Source organism: Corvus moneduloides, chromosome 10 (assembly GCF_009650955.1).
Source record: "Corvus moneduloides isolate bCorMon1 chromosome 10, bCorMon1.pri, whole genome shotgun sequence".
Classification (NCBI taxonomy): domain Eukaryota; kingdom Metazoa; phylum Chordata; class Aves; order Passeriformes; family Corvidae; genus Corvus; species Corvus moneduloides.
The window spans coordinates 10,808,189-10,830,270 of NC_045485.1; the positions used below are offsets into that span (position 1 = coordinate 10,808,189).

The window sequence follows — 22,082 nt, forward strand, 5'->3', positions numbered from 1 at the left end:
CTCATTGCAGCATCTCTGTTGCAAAATATAGACCATGAATATGTATGTTCCCTAGAACAACAAGAGTTGCTTGTTTCCCTACTTTATATAGATTTGCAAGCCAATATTTTACCAACTGAAAAGGCCAAAAATTCTGAAGAATGAGTATTTCCCTTCCTCTGATTAACAAATCAATTACAACAATGCCTCTTTTCTGTTTAAGTTCCCAAAAATGGTACAGGGTATAGCTTGCTCTTGACTTTTCTTTCTTAAGGGTTCTCAAAACTTTCCTAGAAGTCATAGTAAACAAAAGTTTCAATGTACTGGTACAGCAAAAAACTGTGCCAATGAAAAAACCTCATCTGACAACCACCAGGTGCAAATTTACAACCTCTGTTGTTCAGGCCTTCCATGCCTGAAGAATGAATGAACTGAGATCCTCAGTTCTCTTTTTAATAATTATTTTCTTGGACCACCATCGTTGAAAGCCCATGCTAGCAGATACAGGACGTCAGGAAAGGTATTCTGGATTTCTGAGGAGCATTTGGCATTTCTGTAATTCAAATGCAGAATGGTGTTACTAACCTGCATATCCACCATCTGGGGCTATGCCTTTACCCTGGAGCTGCACTGGTCTCACTTTTGAGAGATTACCTTGATAATACAAATCATTTTACCCTTTTCAGATTAACAGCTGGAATATCATCTTTTGGCATTATTTATAGTGCATCATATGCTCATGTCCTTTCAAATTTATAGACAACACTTCAGTTTGAAATGAAGAAAAACACAGGAACAGCTGCAATCTTCACTGGTTAACGTTTATTCTGTATTTTCTGAAATAAGCAAGAATTTAAGACGCCCATAAGCGATCAAATACAGCCACAAAAACCCCATACTGATCCTAAATAAGAAGCACTATGAGAAATACACAATATTTCATGAAACAATACTGTACATCAACAACCTTTAGGAAACAAACAACTCAAACCATATGCTTAATTTACTCACAATATAAAAAACTTCAACCTTTAAAGAAAAATATAGATTCAGTCCAATTGTAGGATCCAATCCCATACCCAGTGAAGTCAATGGAAGTTCTCTCATTGATTTCAATGTTTAAAGGATCATGCCCTTACTTTGCCTCAAGAGGCACTTTAATTATTATACAAGGCCTAGCCTGAATAACTATTAAAAAATGTCAAACATCAACTCAAGAGTATGTTTTAGCAACTTTCAGGAAATAATGGAGAAAGAGGTTATCTATCCATGCATGGAATAAGGCAAAAGCTAATTCATTCAGATTAGGAATAATAATTTTTACTAGTTTCTTTTTCACAACACAAACATTTTAGACTTTTTTAATTAATGGATATATTATATATCATATTATGCTTCACATTTTTCCTACCTCTACTGAGAAAGCTGGCACTGACATGTCATAAAGAACTCCTCATTAATTATTGTTTTCTGTTCTGTAACAACCACAAGAAACTCATCTGGGTTTAGTAATAGTGTCTACCAAGAAAAAAGCACACACTATCATAAGCTTATAGTTTATAGAGCTCAAGGTACATTAAAATGTAAATCATGAAGTTCACAAATTCTGTTTTAAAATATTTTTCCAAACTAAAAGCTGCAGAAAATTGGTTCTTAAATATTCTACAGAAAATTCTGAAGCATCTAATGGTTTAAATTACTTACGCTTTCTTCTTAAAAATATTTAAATTAGGTTAGTAGCCCATCCTTTTGAAAAATAATCCAAAAAAGATACACTAGATTACAAATCTTTTGTCTTAATCAGTGTAACCAAAGGTTTGTCATCTGGGCTGTAATCTTCATAAGCAATGGGGGTTGCATCATACATTGCAGGTCGGGATTTCTTGCCAAATCTGGAAATAAAAGAAAACTTTTGGTGACCAACAGAAATATGAATGAGTTCACAGCAACAATGCAGTGAGTTATGGCCTGTGATCAGAAACAGAGAGCTTATATAAACTCTATATAACAAAAGAAATCCCAGGAAAATTAGGCAAAAAATGGTCAAGTATTTTTTCTTATTGCCCTGATGCAGAGAAAACAGTACAGAAAACACAGAAACAGAATTATTTACGTAGTCATCCACACTAAGGATTTTTATGCACTTATGGACTATATTAAGCCTATATTAATTTATGTTGTGCATACTGGAAAGTGAAATTCAGAAAATTCAGATTTTGAGGATAATATTTAGCCCAAATCAAAATTAACTTGATTTTCTTCCAAGATTTTGTGCAGCTTCATGACTTCCAATTTCATTCTTGCCTGTTTTCAGTGATCTAGAATTGCTGACAAAAATGAAATGGCTGAAAGCAATATGATACATATGGTGAAAATTTCATTTTTCAAAGTACTTTAGCTGTGAATAAGGCCACACTAGATTCATTCCCATGCATGAATGTCTGTCTCCTTCTATAGATTATTTTAGTAAATACAGACAGGTCACATTTGCTCATCACCATCACAATGGATAAACCTGATTTTCTACAAATGAGGTAAAATTTCAAGAATAGAACGAAGGAGTCAAGTTATGGTATTTTACTACATCAGAGGCAGCACTGAATTCTGAATCACCCTTTCTCACCATCACTCTCAAGGGTTTAAAGGAAATAGAGCTTTGCAGAGATACAAATGATGGTGAACATTCTCCAGAGATTTAAGTAAAAGTCTATCTGCCCTTTCTGACGGTAGAGAGCACATGGCTTGTTGCACACAGTGAAGCAGGACAAAATCTATTTTCTCATGTAGGTCAGGGCTGACATGTGCCCCTAATTAGAAAAGGCTGAGAAAAGAGCACAGCACATGTGCAAGTTGTTTATGGCCTGGTTGAGCCACTGAGCTGCTCAACCACATTGCTTTGATCAGGTGGTTCAGAAGTCAGTTCCTGCTCATAACAGCAGCGATCTCACCAACCTCAGAGGTTTATGTCAAAGACAGAAGTGTTAAATGGGAGCTGTGTTCAATGGGTGTGTATCTGGGAGGACTGCACAACACTGCTATGCTATCTAATTGATGACATAAAGGAGCACACAAAGCAACTATCAATACAATCTGCAAGAGGCAATGATTCAAGGGCTAATCAATAGTGAAAAGATGCAGGTCCCTGCTACAGACTGTGCTGGATCAATTAACTGCCTGATTACAGCAAAAGCACATACAAGCAAGCGAATAAAGATTTTTTCCAGGGCAACCAAACACAAGATTATTCATCTAACAAAGAGTATACACTGTATGGAGAAATCTCGATCCTGGGAAGCACTGAGTGTGGAAAAAGACTGCAGGGACATGATGGATACTCATTTTAACACTAGCTTCAATGCCATACTGTGACCAATTATGTGCTTGGGTTGGTAAACAGTGTAGCAGTAGCGCTGGGGAAGTTCTTCAGGCTCTACATTGAGCTTTGGCATATCCATTCATGTGTGATGATCGTGTTGTTCCAATGTGTACATCAGAAATACTTACCAGGGGCATAGGGATCATCACAAAGTAAAGTACATGAAATAAGAATCAGAAAATGTATTTTGCAGTGAAACATTAAACAAGAGAGACCTGTGTAGCTTGAGAGAAACTGAGGGTTCCGTGACAATTCTGAGGACAGTACACATTCGTTGTAGGAATTCTTGGCAAAGGCAGCTCCATGTGTGTGTGTGACAGACACTGCAAATCATTGTCATATTTGGAATGGTCTTGCTCCTCCACTTCCTTAGAACAACATTTCAAGAAATGCCTAACTATAGAGAGTTATTAACCTCAACAACTCCACTCAAGGAGAAGACTTTTGAGAACCCTGGACAGCTGAACCCTGAGGAAATGGTATCTTCCAACTTCTGTGGACAGGCTGGAGTTCAGAGTTTCCCCAGAAACAAAAGAAAGAAATCACATGTTGCTACTCTGTTCAAAACCAGCAACTGGCAACGGAGTCCACAAAAAAAGTTTAAACAAGAGACCAGAAGTTTAAAAAAAGTATAAAGCATATTGAGAGGAGGAAGGGATTCTTTTGGCTTTCACAGGAGGAGAATGAGAAGATTTATTTCCTCTGCATTATTCAGAGAAAAGGTCAGGTGTGCAAGTGGCATTACGCCTTGCTTAGAATAATTGAGCTGTAATACTAGAGCTCCCAGAAAATTAACCCTGGCAGAGGATGTATATTAAGCAATTGGCCAGTGATGTAGAAACCAGAGGCACAGGCACATGTGATTACATTTTACAAAGAGGCAGCTGACTGAAACCTATGCCAGGAAATGGTAACAAATGAACTTGTGCTGATGCTCATCTGATTCAGAAAGCCTGGGACATTGCAGTCCCACAGAGCCAGCTCCAACACAGGAATGGGGAGAATGTGCAGTGGAGAGAAGGTGACCCTGCTGTGACAGGATAACTTAATCAGAGTCTCTTGAACTGGACTCTTCAACTGACACAGAGACAGGACAGGTCGTTGCGTGAAAATAAAAATTAAATGAACTACGCTGTAAGTAGTGCATGAAGGCTACTGATATCTGGGCACACACAGAACTAACTGCAGTACAGTCTGAACCAGATCATTCATGAACTCAGTGTGAATGCTTTTCTAAAGTGAATGATTCTGTTTCAATAACAGATCTTGGTTCCATTTCAATGACGTCTTATGGCTGCCATAGCCAGTGATCAAGTATTTCATTACGCTGTTCTCTTCCAGCTTTAAAATGTATAAACTTTAACACAAAAGGAATGTTTCTTTACTGTCTGCATAATGAATGCTGAAGAGAGCTGTGCTTCACCTGCTCAGAAAAGTATCTAGTTCTGATCTGCTAATCCTAGGAACATTCACTAGAAGTAGACATTTATTAGTAATGATCCTTGAGCACATTGGTTTTGTCTCACAGGAAGTACCTTGATTAGTAAAGATCAAATTAGAAAAATAATTATCTAGGAAAAAAAATGCTGAAAAACATGAACAAGTAATTTAAAAATAATTTACTGAATAGGCAACAGGCATCCACACCCCCTGGACACCTGCTGACTTTACCAGAAACCTTACCTTTCTACTAACATTTCCCTAGGCCCCCATTTTCCAAAATTACTAGCAAGTTTTGGTATCTAACTGTGAAAGGGAATTATTTTCTGAAAATGCCAAACTTTCTGTTATTTGAAAGTAGATTTCTTAAATACAGTAATTCTGAAAAATCAAACCTTTATATATGTAGGTTTAGGAATTTATGCAAAAATAACTATAAAAGTTGTGCTACTTTTTCTGGATTGAAATTACCAAAACAATGGTTTATATCTTTCTGAACCCAAAATATACACAACAATCTCCACAATAAAACTCCATGAATTACCTGACCTGGCAGCTCTATCTTGGATTTTTATAAGGCATCATATTCTTGGAGGCACCGAAAATTATTTGGAATGAAAACATTTCTTTTCATTTGCATTAAGTAGAAATACCTTTTCCAAGATAGGGAAACCCTTAATGGACAATAATGCAATTTCTAACTAGATAATATGCATTTGACAAATCATCATTAATCTATCCCAGTCTAAGAACTTTTTTGAAGCTGGAACACTTTGAAGGGCTACTACCCAAGCTGTGCTGTGATTAACTGAGCCTGTGGGAACGCCTCACCCGTTTCAGATAATTTCGATGACTTCAGCAGTGGTACAATTTAACCTATTTCATTTTCACTGAAACAGAACTGGAGCATTCAGAAAATGAATTACCAGCAATCACCAACCAATATGCACACATTTCTCCACGTCAGTGCACAGAAACATGTCTCCCTCAGTTGTTTTAAGAGCATTTTAATGATAACACACATGAACACTGTTGGAATTTGAAGTGTTCTTGACAAATTGAAGAATTGGGAAAAAGGAACACTAAAAATGAAAGTTCTACCCTATTAAGAGAGATGTCAAACACAGAAGAAACCGTACTGACTAGGGAACAAAATGACACAGAGTATCTTGGAAAGAGGAAAAGGTCTAGCAGGTCACAAAAGTATGTCATTTTTCACTAGAAAGAAAAAAAAAAAGAAAAAAAGAAAAAAAACAAGCAAGTTTCCTTTTCAGATGTATGAACAGGAATGCCATAAATAAGATGCAGGAGGTGATTACTCAGTTTATTTGGTGCACATAAATCTTCAGATAGAGGACTACTTCCAGCTTTAGGGGCCCCTCTTCAAAAAAAAAAAAAAAGAGAAAGACAATCTGGAGTGTGTCCCAGGAAGACAATAAAGAAGCTGACATGATCTGGGAGGAGATACTGAAAGAATGGGTTAGTTAAATCTAGGAAAGAAAACAGTTGTTTTGCTTTGTTTGTTTTTATCATAAAAAAGTAGCGGGGGAGGGCTCAGCATCTGATATACAAGTGATATGAACAGCCTGACGAGCAGTAAGAAAGAAGCAGCCTAGTCCATAGCAAAGAAAATCCAGGCTCGATTTTAGGGAAGCCCTTTCTAACTCTACTCAACTCCTTTGGAAGTTTTTAAACACAAGTGTTGGCAGAGAGCTAGGTATATTTAATGCTGTATGAGTGCCATGGCTTACACTTGAGCTCTCAAATCGCTTCCAATTCTACTCTTATATTATTCTGATACTCAATGCAAGGGCTCTATTAAATTTCAAAGTGAAAAAATTACTGTCTCTAGGAAAGCAAGTAAGAAAGGCAAATTGGAGCACAAAAATGAGCGATGTGAAGAGATTCTCACTGAATAATCTGGTAAATTAGTCACAAAAATCAATGTGCCTTTGCTATCTGATCATATTACTTGTGTGTAGCAGTTAAAGAATCTTTACATCCCAAACAGAAGATCTGACAGGCTAAGAACTCTGCATATGTCCCACTTCACCAGTTACACCAAATAAAGTCAGAATAACTCCCACTGTTTTCAAGGAGTTTTGCTGTACTATCACACTTCAGATGAGAACAGTGAGCAGCGCTGGTGATCCTGTGTTTTCCCAGCAAAGCAGCCCATTCACTCTGCCAACGGCACTTAGGTGCACTGTGCATGAACTGAAACTACACATCAGAACAGATTCCTAGGAAATCCCCATCCCCAGCACAAACCTGGCATGTCGGATGGAAGCGATAGCACTACTGAATTCACTGTCAATGCTCCTACAGTTGTAAAACTCTTCGTAGGCTGGCCTGGAAGAGCCCTGGTACTCGATGCGGCTGATGCGGCAGATCCCCACGATCAGGATGATCAGCATCAGGACAAAGGCCACACACAGGGCCCCGATGATGATGTAGAGGGAGTGACGAGGCATATTTGTTAGACTCTCTGCCATGTGCCCAGACTTCCACTGCAGATCTGCCAAGAAGAAATAAAAGGCTATCATTATTTAATAATTTATATCCGTCCTGCTGAATAGAACTAATTTATTATATTCCTTTTCAATATTTCTGACTTTTGAAGCTATGGAGATAGGTAATTTGAACCTTCCCAGGCTCTGTTACCAATACACCGCCATGCCTAACATGCCACAAATTTGAATAGCACTATGTTGAACCTTCACCCATTTTTTTCTGTTGATTTTTAAGGTCATATGGGAACACCTATCCAGTCTGATCTCCTGTATAACCCAAGTAACACAAAATCATAAAATTATTCTTGCATTATGTTATTTTATGCTATAGGCTCTCTAAAGGCAGGCAGGTTTTATGCAAAAGCTTCTAGTAACCCACCAATCCTCTGTGCAGTTTGTTCTAATAGTGAAGCCTTCCACTAAAATGTGTTATTTAACATGTATTAAACACACTTGGTTTTTAATTTGAGACACAGACTTTCTTATGCCTATCCACACCAGCCTGCAGAGACTTCAGCATTTCAAGGACAAAAAGGACACCTCATAAGGTCCTACAGTAGTAAGCCCACTAGAGTCTTTTCCGAAGCATAATTTCCCTGAGATTCTTAAAGCGGACCTTAAAGTAAAGCCAATGTTGCAAAGGCTTCTTGTATTTATGTATTCCAGATCTTCTGTATAAATATTCTTGATCCCCAAACCATAGTCTATCTATGCCAAACAGATTTTCTATCAATTGCCTATGTCCTCAGATTTGTTTCTCTCTAGAATGGGTCAGAATATTTCTAATTGATATTTCTAATTAACCTGTACTTCCCTCCAGGGTTGCTTTTTGGCAGTCTTTTAAGCCTATGGTCTCATCTATTATTTCAAAACAGGAACAGACTTGAATCATACTGACTATGGAAATGTAACACTCTGCAAAAATTATTTCTAGTAAGTGCCTGTTCCTTTTTCAAATGTACTTCTTCTTTGCACTGATTTAGAAACTCCCTTTACTTAATCACCAACAGTCTGGCAACAGGGCTACCAAGCATATGCTTTGGGAGGTTAAGACACTCTCAGAAGCCACCTCTCAAGGCTGCTGATGATGGCAGATAATTCAAGCACCTGAGTTGAAATCACCAGTTTAGTGGCATCTGTGGAAAAAATCTCCATCTATGGTAGAAATACAGGGCATGTACAAGGACAGGAAATACATGAAATCCATTTTAGAAGGAGGTGGTGAGAAAGCCTGAAGCTGTAACATGTGGGATTCAGCTGGGCAGAGTTTGGAGAAATGGCTGCTCTTTCTCACAATAGTGAAGGTTGTCCCAGACCACCTCTCAGCTCAGGGTGCTCAGACTTTGTCCACAAATGTGAGCTGAGTTTAAGGACTGGCTGTTTGTTTCTCTTACCTTCTTCAGAGGTCAATAAAGTTTTGATCAGCCTGAATCATTCAGTGATTTAATATTTCTAAAGTGCTGTTACTGCAGTTTGCCCAGTCAGGATACAAAGGAAGGAATACAGCTGTGCTCTGTGCAGTTTGGGATGGGCTTCTATTTTTGTTCTGAAGCACATTTGTCACACGCAGTGGTTTCTGTCAGGCTGTCAGACTAGGCTGAATTCAGATCTAATGTGTGCAGATATATGGCAAGACAGTTCTGATTTAGATTCCATGTCTTCCATCTCTGGATGACAAAGATGAGAAAAATTTCTTCCTTTTTTCCTGGCCATATCCAAATACTAAGATTAACAGCTTATACTCCAAAGATCAGAAACAGTATATGACAGCTCGAAATCACAGTATTTTCAGTTGGTATATTAATGTTCATAAAATTAATTAAGAGTAAGATTTCAATGCACAGCACAGCCTGTAGCAGAAATTCTTCATAATGTCAGTTTTCAAGTAACCACATGGTTTGGCATACCTCAGTAGCTACATTAACAATTTAAAAAGTGGTAAAGGTATTAACAAATAACTAGCAGGCATTAGAGAATTCATATGAGACATTTGTAAGCATTTTTACAGTGAATGCTCCATTAACTTCTTAGTTAATGCATTTCATTTTGAAAGGAAGAATATCCTCTTTATAATTAAGACCAATTTAATCCTATTTAATTGGAATTGCTAATACTGGTAAGGACTATAAGATGATATAATAAATATCACAGTTCATCCAGGCAATGTACATCTTGTCTAGTTTGTTGTATATACAGCACTTAGAAATTAAAAAGAACAGTCTGACAAGAAGATAACCCTGAAATCCTGTTAAGGTAGTGAATTCAAGCAGCTAAACCGGCTGGTGAAAAAATGGGGAACTATAAATAGGGTGGATCTACAAAAAAAGATTAAGTACCAATAGCCTCCTTCATGGCCAGTAACAGAAAATCACAAAGGATAAAATGTGATCTATTTAGTCAAATGACTCCCAAACACCAGCTTCTTGAGAAGCCTGGTTTTGTGTCTTTTTCTAGCATTTAGGGGGATGGTCCAATACAAAGTCAGTATGCAGTGTTTAAATGTCATTTCCATCACATTATTAACCACTATGTACAAACTGCTGAAAGAATATCATAAATATTCCAGGAGAACTGGAAAGATGAACAGAAGCAGATTTACTAATAGATTCAAACTTTAGACGTCAAAGAAATCCACTGCACCATTGTCTCAACTCCAGTGAGATCAGAAGTGCTGCAACTGTTCATAAAAGAGCTGGATTTGGCATTTCTAGATATGATTAGAATTAAGTTCCCATCAGTTTTTCAATTCACAGCTCAGGGAAAGACAGCGAGTACAAAGATCTTCACATGGCTACATAGGTCTGTAGAAGAAAAATCTGCAGATCAAAATACTTTTAAATTCTTTCTGCAAAGTGATTTCTTCAAAACTCAATCCCTCTCTGTTTGCATAATCCTTTATAAACGTTAAAACCCGAGTTCTTTACGTAAGCTTCCACAGCTTTGCACATAAGGCACTCCATTGGTTAGAGAGGCTGCATGTCCATGGATATCTGTTTTGGGGCAGCATGGTGTCCCATACAAAACACACTTTGATGCAGTGGCAAAGTGACTTGAATAGCAAGGGAACATCAGACATTTGCTGAAGTGAAGCTTATTGAAAAAAAGACTGGTGACCCTCAAATTTTAAACGTAATTGTTCTTTAAAATGTATTTTTTGTGGCTATAAGAAGGTTTTCATTCAAGACCAATCCAAATCAGAATTTTTTACACTGCATTTTTGTATCTCCTCTATTATCGTTATTATTACATACGTGCACTCTTTTAGCTATTGTCATGGGTTGGATAAAAAACTCAGTAATTTCAACCTCTTCAGTCGAAAACAACTGCCACGAACAAGGCAAGGTTGAATATTTCTGGTTCAGAATCAGCCTTGCAGTGTTACTAATGCCGGTTAACACTCAGGTAATTCCCTGCTTTCTGTCTTAGCAGTCAAACATAAAAGAACTTGCATCCCCCCTATTAAAATGCCCTAGGGTATATTACCATGTCCCGCAGCCATAGGGAGGAGGAGGAGAGAAGATCCAGCAGGCAGGAATTGTGCAGCAAGATTGATTTATTTAATTATTTTACAAACTCTTTTATAGACATTTTTCTTCATAGTCTAATTGGACAAGGATCAGCCACCCCTTGGGGGTGATTGGCTAAAATCCTAAAACACCCATTGTCAAAATATTTTTCTACTGTACCATAAACAAGACTTCTCAAGGTTGCAGGCATTTCATTGTTTACAGAACTCTGCTACCTCTCCTGTGAGAGAGTAAAGTCTCTCACGGACTTAGAAAATAGCAAGAAAATCCTTGCTAGCAGCATTTTGTATCCACAACCCCCTAACAGGGGAAAGAAGAAATAATTGAGTAGCTGGACAGTAGAAGAGGCTCCTTCCACCCTCTTTTCTGCTTCTCTCCTTTTCCCATATGTCTACATGCACTTCACTGTGTATCTGTCATGCAAACAGCTAAACTGTGAGTGACTAGAGCATGACAGCCAGAGCACCCCAGAACATGCACCACTGAATTCCTATAGCACATCTGCAGGCTCAGAAAGCATGCAAGCCTTTGTATCCCTTTGGTATTCCATAACATAACAGAAATGTAATTGTTACTTCACCAAGGGTGAAGTAACTCCAGGAAGTGCATTTCCAGGATAATTATTTCTTTCTCCAAGAACTAAACCCATCTGTCAGCCAACTACTTAATAGCAAAGGCAGGCAGAATTATACTGCCTTGCTGATCAACTTAGACATGCATGTTGCAGTTGTCACCAACATCAGCCTTGTCAGCAGAAGCTCATCTGAGCATATTTTAGCATCAGCAATATGGCACACAGACAGCACACAGTGTTGTGCTCCCAGTGTCCAGTGGCTCTGCACCACCCAGGGAAGCATGTGTGCCATTCAGAGAGACGACAAAAAAGGCAAGGCTGTCACCATCTCTGGGCTAGCTGGCAATAGTCTTCTGCAGTCTTTGCTTACAGCAGAAAGGACTGAAACTGAATGTACTGCGTTAAAGTAAGGACTAACATCAAGAACATCAAGAGCAGAATCCATTTTAAAAAATTGTCAATATGTTTAAACTTTAAGTAAAAGAGAGTAAAAAAAAGAAGGTTCACATGCTCCTTATGTACATGAGATACAGAAAACATTTTTTAATCCAGCCTTCGTGTTTGTTTTAGCAATCTATCACCCATCCCTGCAACCTTAACTGTGCTAACAAACCTGTGTACCTGTATTATGACTTGAAGGGATCTATGACCACAGTACCCGAGCATTCAAGCAGTTAAACACACTGTTGAATTCCCTAGAAAAGACAACATCTCTAGCTCAATAACAAAACATCAGGGAAGTACAAAGCAGGTCTGTGAACAGCAGAACTAATGAAGCCTAATCACCATTTTAACTCTTCTACAGTTGGGCTTCATACTTTCTGCCTCTCCTGGACTCTCCACTGTGCCATAAGGATGCCCTTACAGCGAAACTTCTCTCTGAACTAAGAAACAAGATCACAGTGAAGCTGCTCCTTCCAACCAGTGGAACATCTCTTAAGTCTTACTGAATGCTTTGGAAATATTTCGTCTTGGAGCCCTTCTTCTCTCTACAAAATTTGGTGGAAATTAGCCTATGGCTGGAAAAGTTATTCCTGAAAAAGTTGGTAAATGCATGCACACACAAGTCACGGCACAATTACACAGAACCAGTTTCCTTAGGTAAGCAAGTTCCAAGTTGTTTTGCTGAAACATCACTAGAGCTGCAGGTGCTCAGAAGCCAATACAAGCCTGTTAGGACCATGCTTACAGTGCTGTGGAATACACTTGATCCAAAGTGTGAAGGGAGACTCCGAAGCATGAGCACAATTAAAAGGCAAACTGAGTGCCCAGCTCTGAGACAGCAACCCTGACAATCTAGTCCGACACATCTCGAAGTAGGGTGCCCAGAAACAGAAGTTTTTAACTTTCACAACAACTTTTGAAATGCTATGGCCAAAAATAAAATGAATTTAACATGATTTTAGTAATTTACATATCATTCAGAGTATTTGTGCAGATAGGTATTTAGAGATAAAGAGAGATTTCTTTAATATACCTTATCATTTTTAGAAATGTTTAGAGAACTACAAAACTTACGTATTTCACAGTTTGCACCGACCCATCCATGAGGACAATGGCAGGTGTAACCACCAGGCTGATCTATGCAAGTTCCAGCATGGTGACATGGGTTGCTGTCACAGTCATTTACATCAATTTCACATTCTTCACCTTACATACAGGAAAAAAAAAAGTTATGCATGGCAAGTGCCTGACATAGCAAGTACCTCCTCAGTCATTTAACTTCTCTCTTGCTGCAAAACACCTTAGAGTGCAATACATCTTTATTCTCAGAACATCAGAAGTATTCCAAGAAGGAGGTATTACCCTCATTCAACCAGGTGAAAACAAAGCCTGAGAACTAAGGGACTTGACTAACCTCACTCAGACTCTGTCTCATTTCTCTAAATATAATTTCCATCCCAAGAAAATGTGCTATAACAGATGATCATGGATATTCTGATATACTATACAATAATGTAGATAATTGGTGCCTGAGGAACTGACACTGTACAATAGAAAGCTAATCTTTTTCCAAAGAATGCCCTTTAATTAGCACAGATCAAAAAGTACAATTTGATCTATAACCTAGCTATGGATGGGTTTACCTATTACTCTCACACTGGATATTACCTTACATGACTAAGAGAACATCAGGTTGCAAATTTTCTTGACATCAGACATTTGGATTTCACCCATCACATCAGTCTAAGTACGAGGCCAAAGTATTAAATGGGTTCTTTACCAGCCTCTGAAAGTGTAAATTGATTCTTAACAAGTACTTTAGTGCTTTTAGGAATTGCATATTAAGATAATGGAATAAGCTGTTTCTTGACTAAGGTCACTGTTAAAACATTTTCTAGTTTCAACGGTGTCCAATTAGTATATTGGGTTACCTGGAAATCTTCAAAATGCTATTTTTAAAATGCAATCTAGTCTAAAGTAAGGTCATAAGCCATGCTAAACAGCTGTTAGCTTAGTCAAGTCTCTTTAGTAACAGGCTTTTTTTGCTACAACGTTCAAAGCAGACGTAAGTAATATCAAAAATGTTTCATTCTCACTAGACTGATTAATTCCTTCCTTGAAGAGACACAGTCGTACTTGGCATTTGTTTTCCTCTAGACACGGTGAACAATGACAACTGGACATTCTGTGTAACACACAAATCACTTGCCTGCATATCCAGGTGCACAAATACATGTAGCATTTAGACCTTCGCTGTCACAAGTGCCACCGTTCTGGCAGTTGATGTTAACACAAGGATCTTTGTATAATTCACAGTGCCTTCCTGTAAAAGGAAAAATCAGTAATTGCCATTGACATGACTGATACTGGCAGCATGGAATCAGTACATGTGATAACTTGACTTCACCTGGATGAGTGTGCAGACTCCAAACCTGTACTTCTGGGCTAGTGATGCCATAACACTAAAGCCATGTGTTTCATGCTGGCTAAACTTTTTACACACATGCCTCCTCTCTGCTCTTCCCACAGGCCATGGGCTAGGAGAAGTACCCACACTCTGATTATTAAAAGAAATACAGGAGTATCGACTATCTCCCAGCTCCTTTGGATCTTTGCAGCAAAGCCACTTTTCATCAAAGAGGTGATAATTGTGTAACAGTAGCTAGAATGATGATATGTTTTAGCTTTAATGCTGTACAATGTCAAAGCATTGTAGAAGCATTAAGGTACTGTCTGCTTAGAAGAACTATTGGATGTCTATCAAAAACCATATAATGAAGCATAAACTGATCGGTTATCTAAAATTCTTCAGTAACATGTAAACAATAATTGTCTTGACTAGGAATTTTATGTAATAACTTATTTAATAACATACATAAGGATTCTGATGCCTCTCATTACCTATTGCTGTAAAGTGAGGAGTATTACTGAAGTAATTAAAAAAAATATTCAAATGTATAGTTAAAAATAAATAATTGGATGGCTCTACTTCATGCACTACCTTCACTCTTTCATGCCCAACGTAGGCTTGCTAATCCAGCAGGTTTGCCTTGCAGAAGACAGTGCAAGCTGTACCTGGCATACAAAACATGTAACACAGCGTATTCCCACAGCATATAGGGATGGGGAGAGAGACTCTAATGCTACGGCTACATGCATCCTTTTCTTGAGGTTTACTGTTCAGATAAAACTTATTTTTATATATATTTTATATGTATACATACAGACACATGCTCACTACAGACCTGCCAAAATCATTTTGCTGACATTTGCAGTGTTAGCAGCAAAAGGCAGAGCACTCTCGTTGAGCATCCTGCAGGTGAGGACCCGCAGAGGCAGCAGCCCATGGGGACCTGCTGGCACAAGCTCCAGTCCTGCCCATCCCTGAGAGCTCATCTGTCTGCCAGCCAGGGGGTGTGGAGGCAGAAGGGACACTGCAGATGGGCACCACTGGGGTGGTGCCAAGACTGAGGCCTCTGATGGCCACATCATATCTTGAGATGGGTACCTCGGGTCTATTCACTGGTGCCACTGAACACCTCAAGTACTGGAATGATGGGAGCTCAGTAATCAGCAAAAGCTGCTTACAGGCCCAGGTGCCTTGCTTTCATTTACAGCATAATGTGCTGGGCACACAGTGCTTCCACCTGCACCGACAGGTCCAAGGAGAAGAGAAGATGAACATTATGGTGAACATTATGGTTAAGTGATGCTTAAACTGTCATGAAACGCTGAGGGTCATTTCCTCACCAGGCCTCTAAAATGAAGAATTCTGTATCTGTTGTCAAAGAGTAGTGCAATCACCAGTGTGAAATACGTATTTAGCCTCAAGCAGCTGTTAAGAGAGCATTACTTACCAGATATGGATTGATATGCTTAATGAGAAAATGCTGGAGCAATGTTCCTTAAAACATAATAATTCTGTTTAAAATATTTATTTATTTTTAATCCTAATAGCATATAAAATTACGTTCAAAATGTTCTCACAGCATGATTCAACACAGAATACACTAAAAAAGTATCATTTTAGCCCTCCCCAGAAGGACTTGTCACAGACCACTGATACGTGTTAATTTGTTTACAGCTGAAATCTACTGTGAGAGAAAGGATTTTGTATAGCCAAACGGACACTCTTCTCATCTACTTTATAAATTACTTAAGAAATGCCAAAGATGGATTCCATTTGAACAGAGATCTCAGAATAGCTGCAGTTAACATGGAAAAGCAGTCACAGACCTATTACCCTCTCTGGGCTTTACCGTCTTCTAAATGAACACTACTACTCCTTTGTGCTAATCTATTTCAAATACTAATCTTTTGTTATTATGTTTTTAGCTCACTTCACTGGAGAAAATCAATAAAAAATAACTTGAAAGCTCTCCATGTAAAGGCCCCAACAACTGATGAAAAGTCTATTGAACAGTTATGTTTCCTTTTAAAAATGCATCACTTTCTAATATAGCCTAAAACCAGCAGAAGAAACTACACCTGAGAAGAACATAGAGAATCCATTTGTGCCCAGACAAGGACATGCACTCCTCACAGAGAAGCTAAATCTGAACTATTCATTTGAATAAAGAGTATGGGATCAGGATCAATACTGAAGTTTGTCTCTGCTAATTTTACATGAGGGATATATTTCTGCTCAGTGGAGGATATGGTATCTCTCTGTTTGTAACAGAACCTACCATAAAAAATACAGAGAACAACAGCAAACCCCAGCCTACCTTCATATTCAGCAAGGCACACACACTCGTAGCTGTTGACGAGGTCTCTGCAGGTGGCTCCGTTCTGGCAGGGTGCAGACAGGCATTCATTATATTCTTCCTCACAGTAAAGGCCATGGTAACCTAAATCACATGAAGAGGAAACAAAAATAGCTATGAAACACTTCCCAGTAAAAATTAACAATTAGGCAACTATAGACCGTGGGCAGATGCTTGCTAATTTAAATATACTGTGCAAACTGATATATGTTAAGACACTGATTTTAAAGGCATCTGTTCCCCAGGTGAAAATTACCAAGAAAATATTGGAAGCACAATGTTCTGAGAGAATTCCCTGCCCCTGTGATAAACCACAGGGTGTAAGGATGGAAGCTGGTGGCAGAGGCCAGAAGCACCAATGTCAATACCCACACTCTGATTGTTAAAAGAAATACAGGAATATCGACTATCTCCCAGCTCCTTTGGATCCTTGCAGCAAAGCCACTTTTCATCAAAGAGGTGATAATTGTGTAACAGTAGCTAGAATGATGATATGTTTTAGCTTTAATGCTGTACAATGTCAAAGCACTGTAGAAGCATTAAGGTACTCCATCTTTACAGTATTCCCAAGCCACAGGCAGGTATTATGGGCTGATTAGGCAAACATAGAAAGCAGAAGCAGAGAAAAGCTACACAGCCTGTTAACAGCCACTGAGTCATTTGCATTATGAGATAAGAAAGAATGAGTTAATCCACTTGAAAACAGCACCTTTTTCATTAGTTAGTGTGCGACACAATCATGAGTCTTAGCAGTAGTTGAAATTACAGATGTAGTGTAGTCTATGATATAATACCATGCACTGGAAGAGTGCTCATGTGCTTATTAAAAATTATTATTATTATTAATTATTATTATTAATCAAAAGCTTGATTTCCTTATTACATAAAAAAAGCATTATATGAATGAACGTACAATGAATAAATTTGCAATGGGCATGAATAAAGATGCCAGGAAAAAGGCCTAAAATATAAAGTGTAGATTCTGCAGTATGATTTTACTTCTTAAAGTAATCTCTAGTTAGTAGCAAAATTCATAGATATGTAAGGAGGGTCTCTTTCATGAACAAAGACCCAAAGAGGGGGCAGATTCTCATCTTAGTAAGTGGCAATCTTTATTCAGTATCCTGGTCTAAATTTTTGCCAAAATTCCCATAGAATCATAGAAAATAGGACAAATGCTGCCTTCAGACACCATTTTCATTCCTCCTCTCCCTCCCTATTATGGGTAATTCAAAACAAAATTTTATGAAGATACAACTGTTAGTACTACTCAAGATGTATAGACAATAACATCCATTATGATTCTCAAAAAATTGTCCTTTCATAGGAAATAGTTGGACTAGTAAGTTATTAAGAAACATTTCGGAACCATTTTCTCCAAAGCTGTCAGCCAGGCAATACAGAATTAATTATGCTAAATGTTATGGGTTTTCTTGCTACCTTACAATGAAGTTTATCGAGCTTATGATTCTATGAAATATCCTATGTAATGAGATCTGTAGCCAACATACAAACCACCAAAATCAGATGGGAGAATCAGAAAGAAAAACAGATGGGAATTCCCAGTGTTTAACACTGATGTAATGAGATATTCTCAGAAAAAATGTTTTCCACTTCTCACCTTTCCAAGAAAACGAAGGGAATTTGTGACTAAATAGCTGTCTGGTTTCCAAAATCAATATGAACTATGGTATCCCCTCCTCAGGCTGCAGCCAGTCCATGCTGCACACTACTGGGGAAAGATGTTTTCTCTCTCCACGAGAGGGCAGGTCTCACCCTCACACAATTTCACCCTCATCTTCACCCTGGGGACAGCAGCTTCCTTCTGCTGAACTGTTGGGATGGAGAACGTTCTGCTGTGGGACCACCTGAGGGAAAGGCATGCTTCTCCACAGGGAGGCAAGAGGCACCTTGTCATTCTAATTGAGCATTTCTCCGTGTATTACTGCTTTTAAATTATACTGATGTATAAACCCTGTAGTATACTGAATTCATACATATGTCTTCAAAAAGACTACATAAATAATCTCTGTATTTTTGTTGAAGAATTTAGATTGAAAAAGGAGAATTTTTCATAGATAACTTCAGAGTAATGGATTCTAGTGTAGTTGCTTCTTCTCTTTCTAGTAGTGCTACGATTCTGCTGCTTTTATGTTCACAGCCAATGCCAAATGCAGCTCTTTCCATCTTTCATGGTGTGCAACATTTCTGTGCACATATTCAGAAAGAAAGAATACCTACATTATCAACACTTCTCCAGCTACTGTGTCCTGAACAGGATAAAAAAAAAAAAACAGTAGGCATTACAGCTTCAAAAAAAGGGCAACTTCTTTTTCTAGGTCACTTGAAACTGAAAAAGCCTTCAGTAACAGCATCTTCATGAAGGTCCAGTTCTGATGTGCTCTCTTCAGAGGCTGAGGAATGGACAGGGAACCTAAAAAACCCTAAACCAGAGATGTCCATATGTTACCCCTTTTTCCTCTACATGACCATCCCTTTGCTACTGGTCTTTACAAAAGCAAAAACAGATCTGTTGCCATTTTCCTCTTGATCCCCAAATTCTTCTTCCTCTTTCTTAAGCAACAGGAAGGCTGCCTTGAAGAGAGCAGGTTATTTTCCTGATGCTTTCTGGCATAGCCTTCAGTTACATGCTGAACTGCACTGTCTTTGCACATGGCTGTTAAAAACTGCAGAAGGAGAAAATGGGAAAGGGAGTACACAATGTGTGTCACACGGGCTGATGAGGAGAAGACAGGGGCTTTGTCAAAGCCTTCAAGAGCCAAAGATACAGCAGAGTAATCTCTCAAGAATATCTGCTTATTTTGTTAACTATCAGGTTAACAAAAGAAAGAGGCTGAAGTTTACTCTCCCTTTAGAAATCAATAAAAAACAAAGCTGAAAGCTTTTTAGCCTTTTTAGACACTAACTCCTCAATAGTGATTCCCTGGGCTTATCCATACTTACCACTTCACCCAATCAGGGCAGCAGAATACAAAATCCCATCTTTATGGGAAGGCCTAATGGGGTACAATGCAAAACAGCTCTATTTTGCAGGGAACAGCATCAGTCCATATATATATAGCTGTTCACTAACACAGAGTTCATGTTATATAGTCAGGAAATAAATGTGTTCAGCGAAAGTCTGAACTGATACAGCAACTAAATAAGAGAAAGAGAGAAGAATTCTCCAGATAGCAGGAAGGTAGGAAGCCAGGCTCACCAGCCATGGCCAGATTGCATGGAAGGTTGCCTTAGTGTAGAAGTGGAAACAAGATGAGAAGCAGTAACGGGCTCAGAGACAGTAAGCAACTGCAATTAACCTAAAGTCACTTCTTCCAGAGCTCACATACCCTGCCCCCATTACCAAATGTGGGCAGAGAAAGACAGAGAAAAGAAAAATTGCCACTGCTGCAGACAAATGTTGCACTGGCCTCTGCAACAGCACTAAAATAAACCTATGCTCCTAGAACCATCTATTAAGCTGCATTAGCAGTAAAATCAAGGGAACATATTCTATGGTACTACTTCTAAAGTTACAGCCACTTTTTATACCCTGCAGCACTTTTTCTGAAACTCCTCTTTTATTTTCTTTTTTTCCAGATGTTCTATATATGCCATATATATTTATATAGAGGGCAGGTGTTAATGTCTGTACATGTGCTTTGCAGTTTCAAAATCTATGTCTTTAAAAAACCCAAATTCAAAACATTGCTGTGATATTAAGCTATGCAATTTCTAGCTACATTTCTCCACTTTGGAACAGACAAAATTAAAAGTACTATATTAAGTATTTGCATTTGAAATTTATAATAGTAGCTGTATTAAAACAATTGCGTATAAAGAGTAAAAAGGTTTAAGAGGAGGAAGAAACTGCATTGGGATCCAGGGACTAAATAAAAATTCTATGAACAGATGAAGTGGGGTCCCACTAGTTTCACCAACCAGGCTCTAGATGAGAAATCCAACAAATGAGCACAAGAACTTTTATTAGAATTAGTTCTTTAATATGAGGTAAGAAGTAAAACACGACACAAACTCTGAATCTAATGTCCAAACATTAAGTATTTCTTTGTTACCTGTAAAGGGTGAGGTGATAAATACTAATAATTGGAGTGTGTAAGCATATAAATAAAGATTTAAGGTAAGGTTTCATGTGCAATTGAAAAATCAGACACACAATACAAAGTAGGTATGGTTGCATAGGTCTGGGAATTCCACAGAGTCCCTCAACAGATATTTGAAGTATGTTCAACTTGGAAATAACTTACACACTTTTCCTTCTATTCTGCAAATAGGAATATTCAAAAGTACTAGACTGCTTTCCAAGTTATCTTATACAAATTAGCTTTTCTGTAGAAGCTATTAGATGAAAGGCCACAATGAAAGCCAACACACACAAAAAAAATTAGTAGTAAATGTTCTGGTTGTTCATGTTCTGCAAATTGTGCAGCTATGCAAATATAACTACTATCATTTATCATTCTTCAAATCTGTACACTGGCCAAAAAACCATGGAAGCCAAACTGCCAACCAAGCAAGGAGACTTGCATAGATTTTGGGCTAATTGGAACTATTTAAAATTCCTCTCTTGTTTAATTTTTGAGGCAGAAGTAACACAGATGAAAATCCATCCGACACTGTAAAACAGTGCATAAAGGAAGGACAGTATTTGGGTCACATATATAAACAAAACTCTTAGGTACTTTGTTTCTGTATTACAAAATTATATGCTCTGTAAGATACTCTAAAAAAAAAATAAAATAGTGCATCCTAGAGCTGAACACAAAAATTAAGTGACAGATTCCAAAGTTTTTAAAATTGTGTATCAGACATGCCAGATAATCAATACAGAAGAGAATTTTAAAATGTCATTCAACAACCTTTCCATTAATATATCTAAAAATATAATGTGTAAGAATTCAGGGATATTCTGAAAGCCTCCTGTACAAAGAACACAGTGGTCTAGGAGCTGGCACACTGATGCTGAGAGCCTGCAAGTGAGAAAGCCTCAGGGTCACAAGGCAGAGACATTTCTTTCCTGGTAATATCTTTATTTTTAACCCTTGATAATGCTACTAAACTGTACACAAATTTTATTCATTCACTTTACAGGTAACGTAACAGACACTGTCAAGGTCTCTTCAAGCAAAATTGTAAATAGAATCTAGCTTCTTAATATCCCAGAGACATAACCCATCCACCCTAGAAAACTGCTTTTTGATAGAGATACCAAAAATGGATTAGGCTACAATTTGTAGTCATTACTTTAGTTTGGGGTTTTTTAGGAATTGCAACCTAGGGATCTTAAAGTTTAATTGCTTTTATCTGCCTTACACTCAATAATTACCCAAACCAAGGGCAAAGTGTATCTTACAGTGCCTCCTACATGCTGATCTACACCGAAGTTGACTGCCCTTTATCTAATATCCCTTTAACTCATGGGGAAAGTATCTGAAGATAATT

The 22,082-nt window shown here is 38.0% G+C and overlaps 1 protein-coding gene across 3 annotated transcripts in view; it reads right to left on the reverse strand.

The window, feature by feature from the left end:
• Positions 1–779: 779 nt before the first annotated feature.
• The window catches only part of DNER (delta/notch like EGF repeat containing), a 116,032-nt gene continuing 94,729 nt past the window's right edge, over positions 780–22,082 (reverse strand). The window contains exons 9-13 of one of the 3 annotated variants that reach the window (XM_032119754.1): positions 16,581–16,703; positions 14,063–14,176; positions 12,928–13,059; positions 7,067–7,334; positions 780–1,871 (exon numbers count right to left, since the gene is read on the reverse strand). In XM_032119754.1, coding sequence (XP_031975645.1) covers positions 1,760–1,871; positions 7,067–7,334; positions 12,928–13,059; positions 14,063–14,176; positions 16,581–16,703 — 749 coding nt within the window. In that variant the 3' untranslated portion in view covers positions 780–1,759. The remainder of the gene's footprint in view (positions 1,872–7,066; positions 7,335–12,927; positions 13,060–14,062; positions 14,177–16,580; positions 16,704–22,082) is intronic. The other 2 variants (XM_032119755.1, XM_032119756.1) reach the window with 2 other exon arrangements.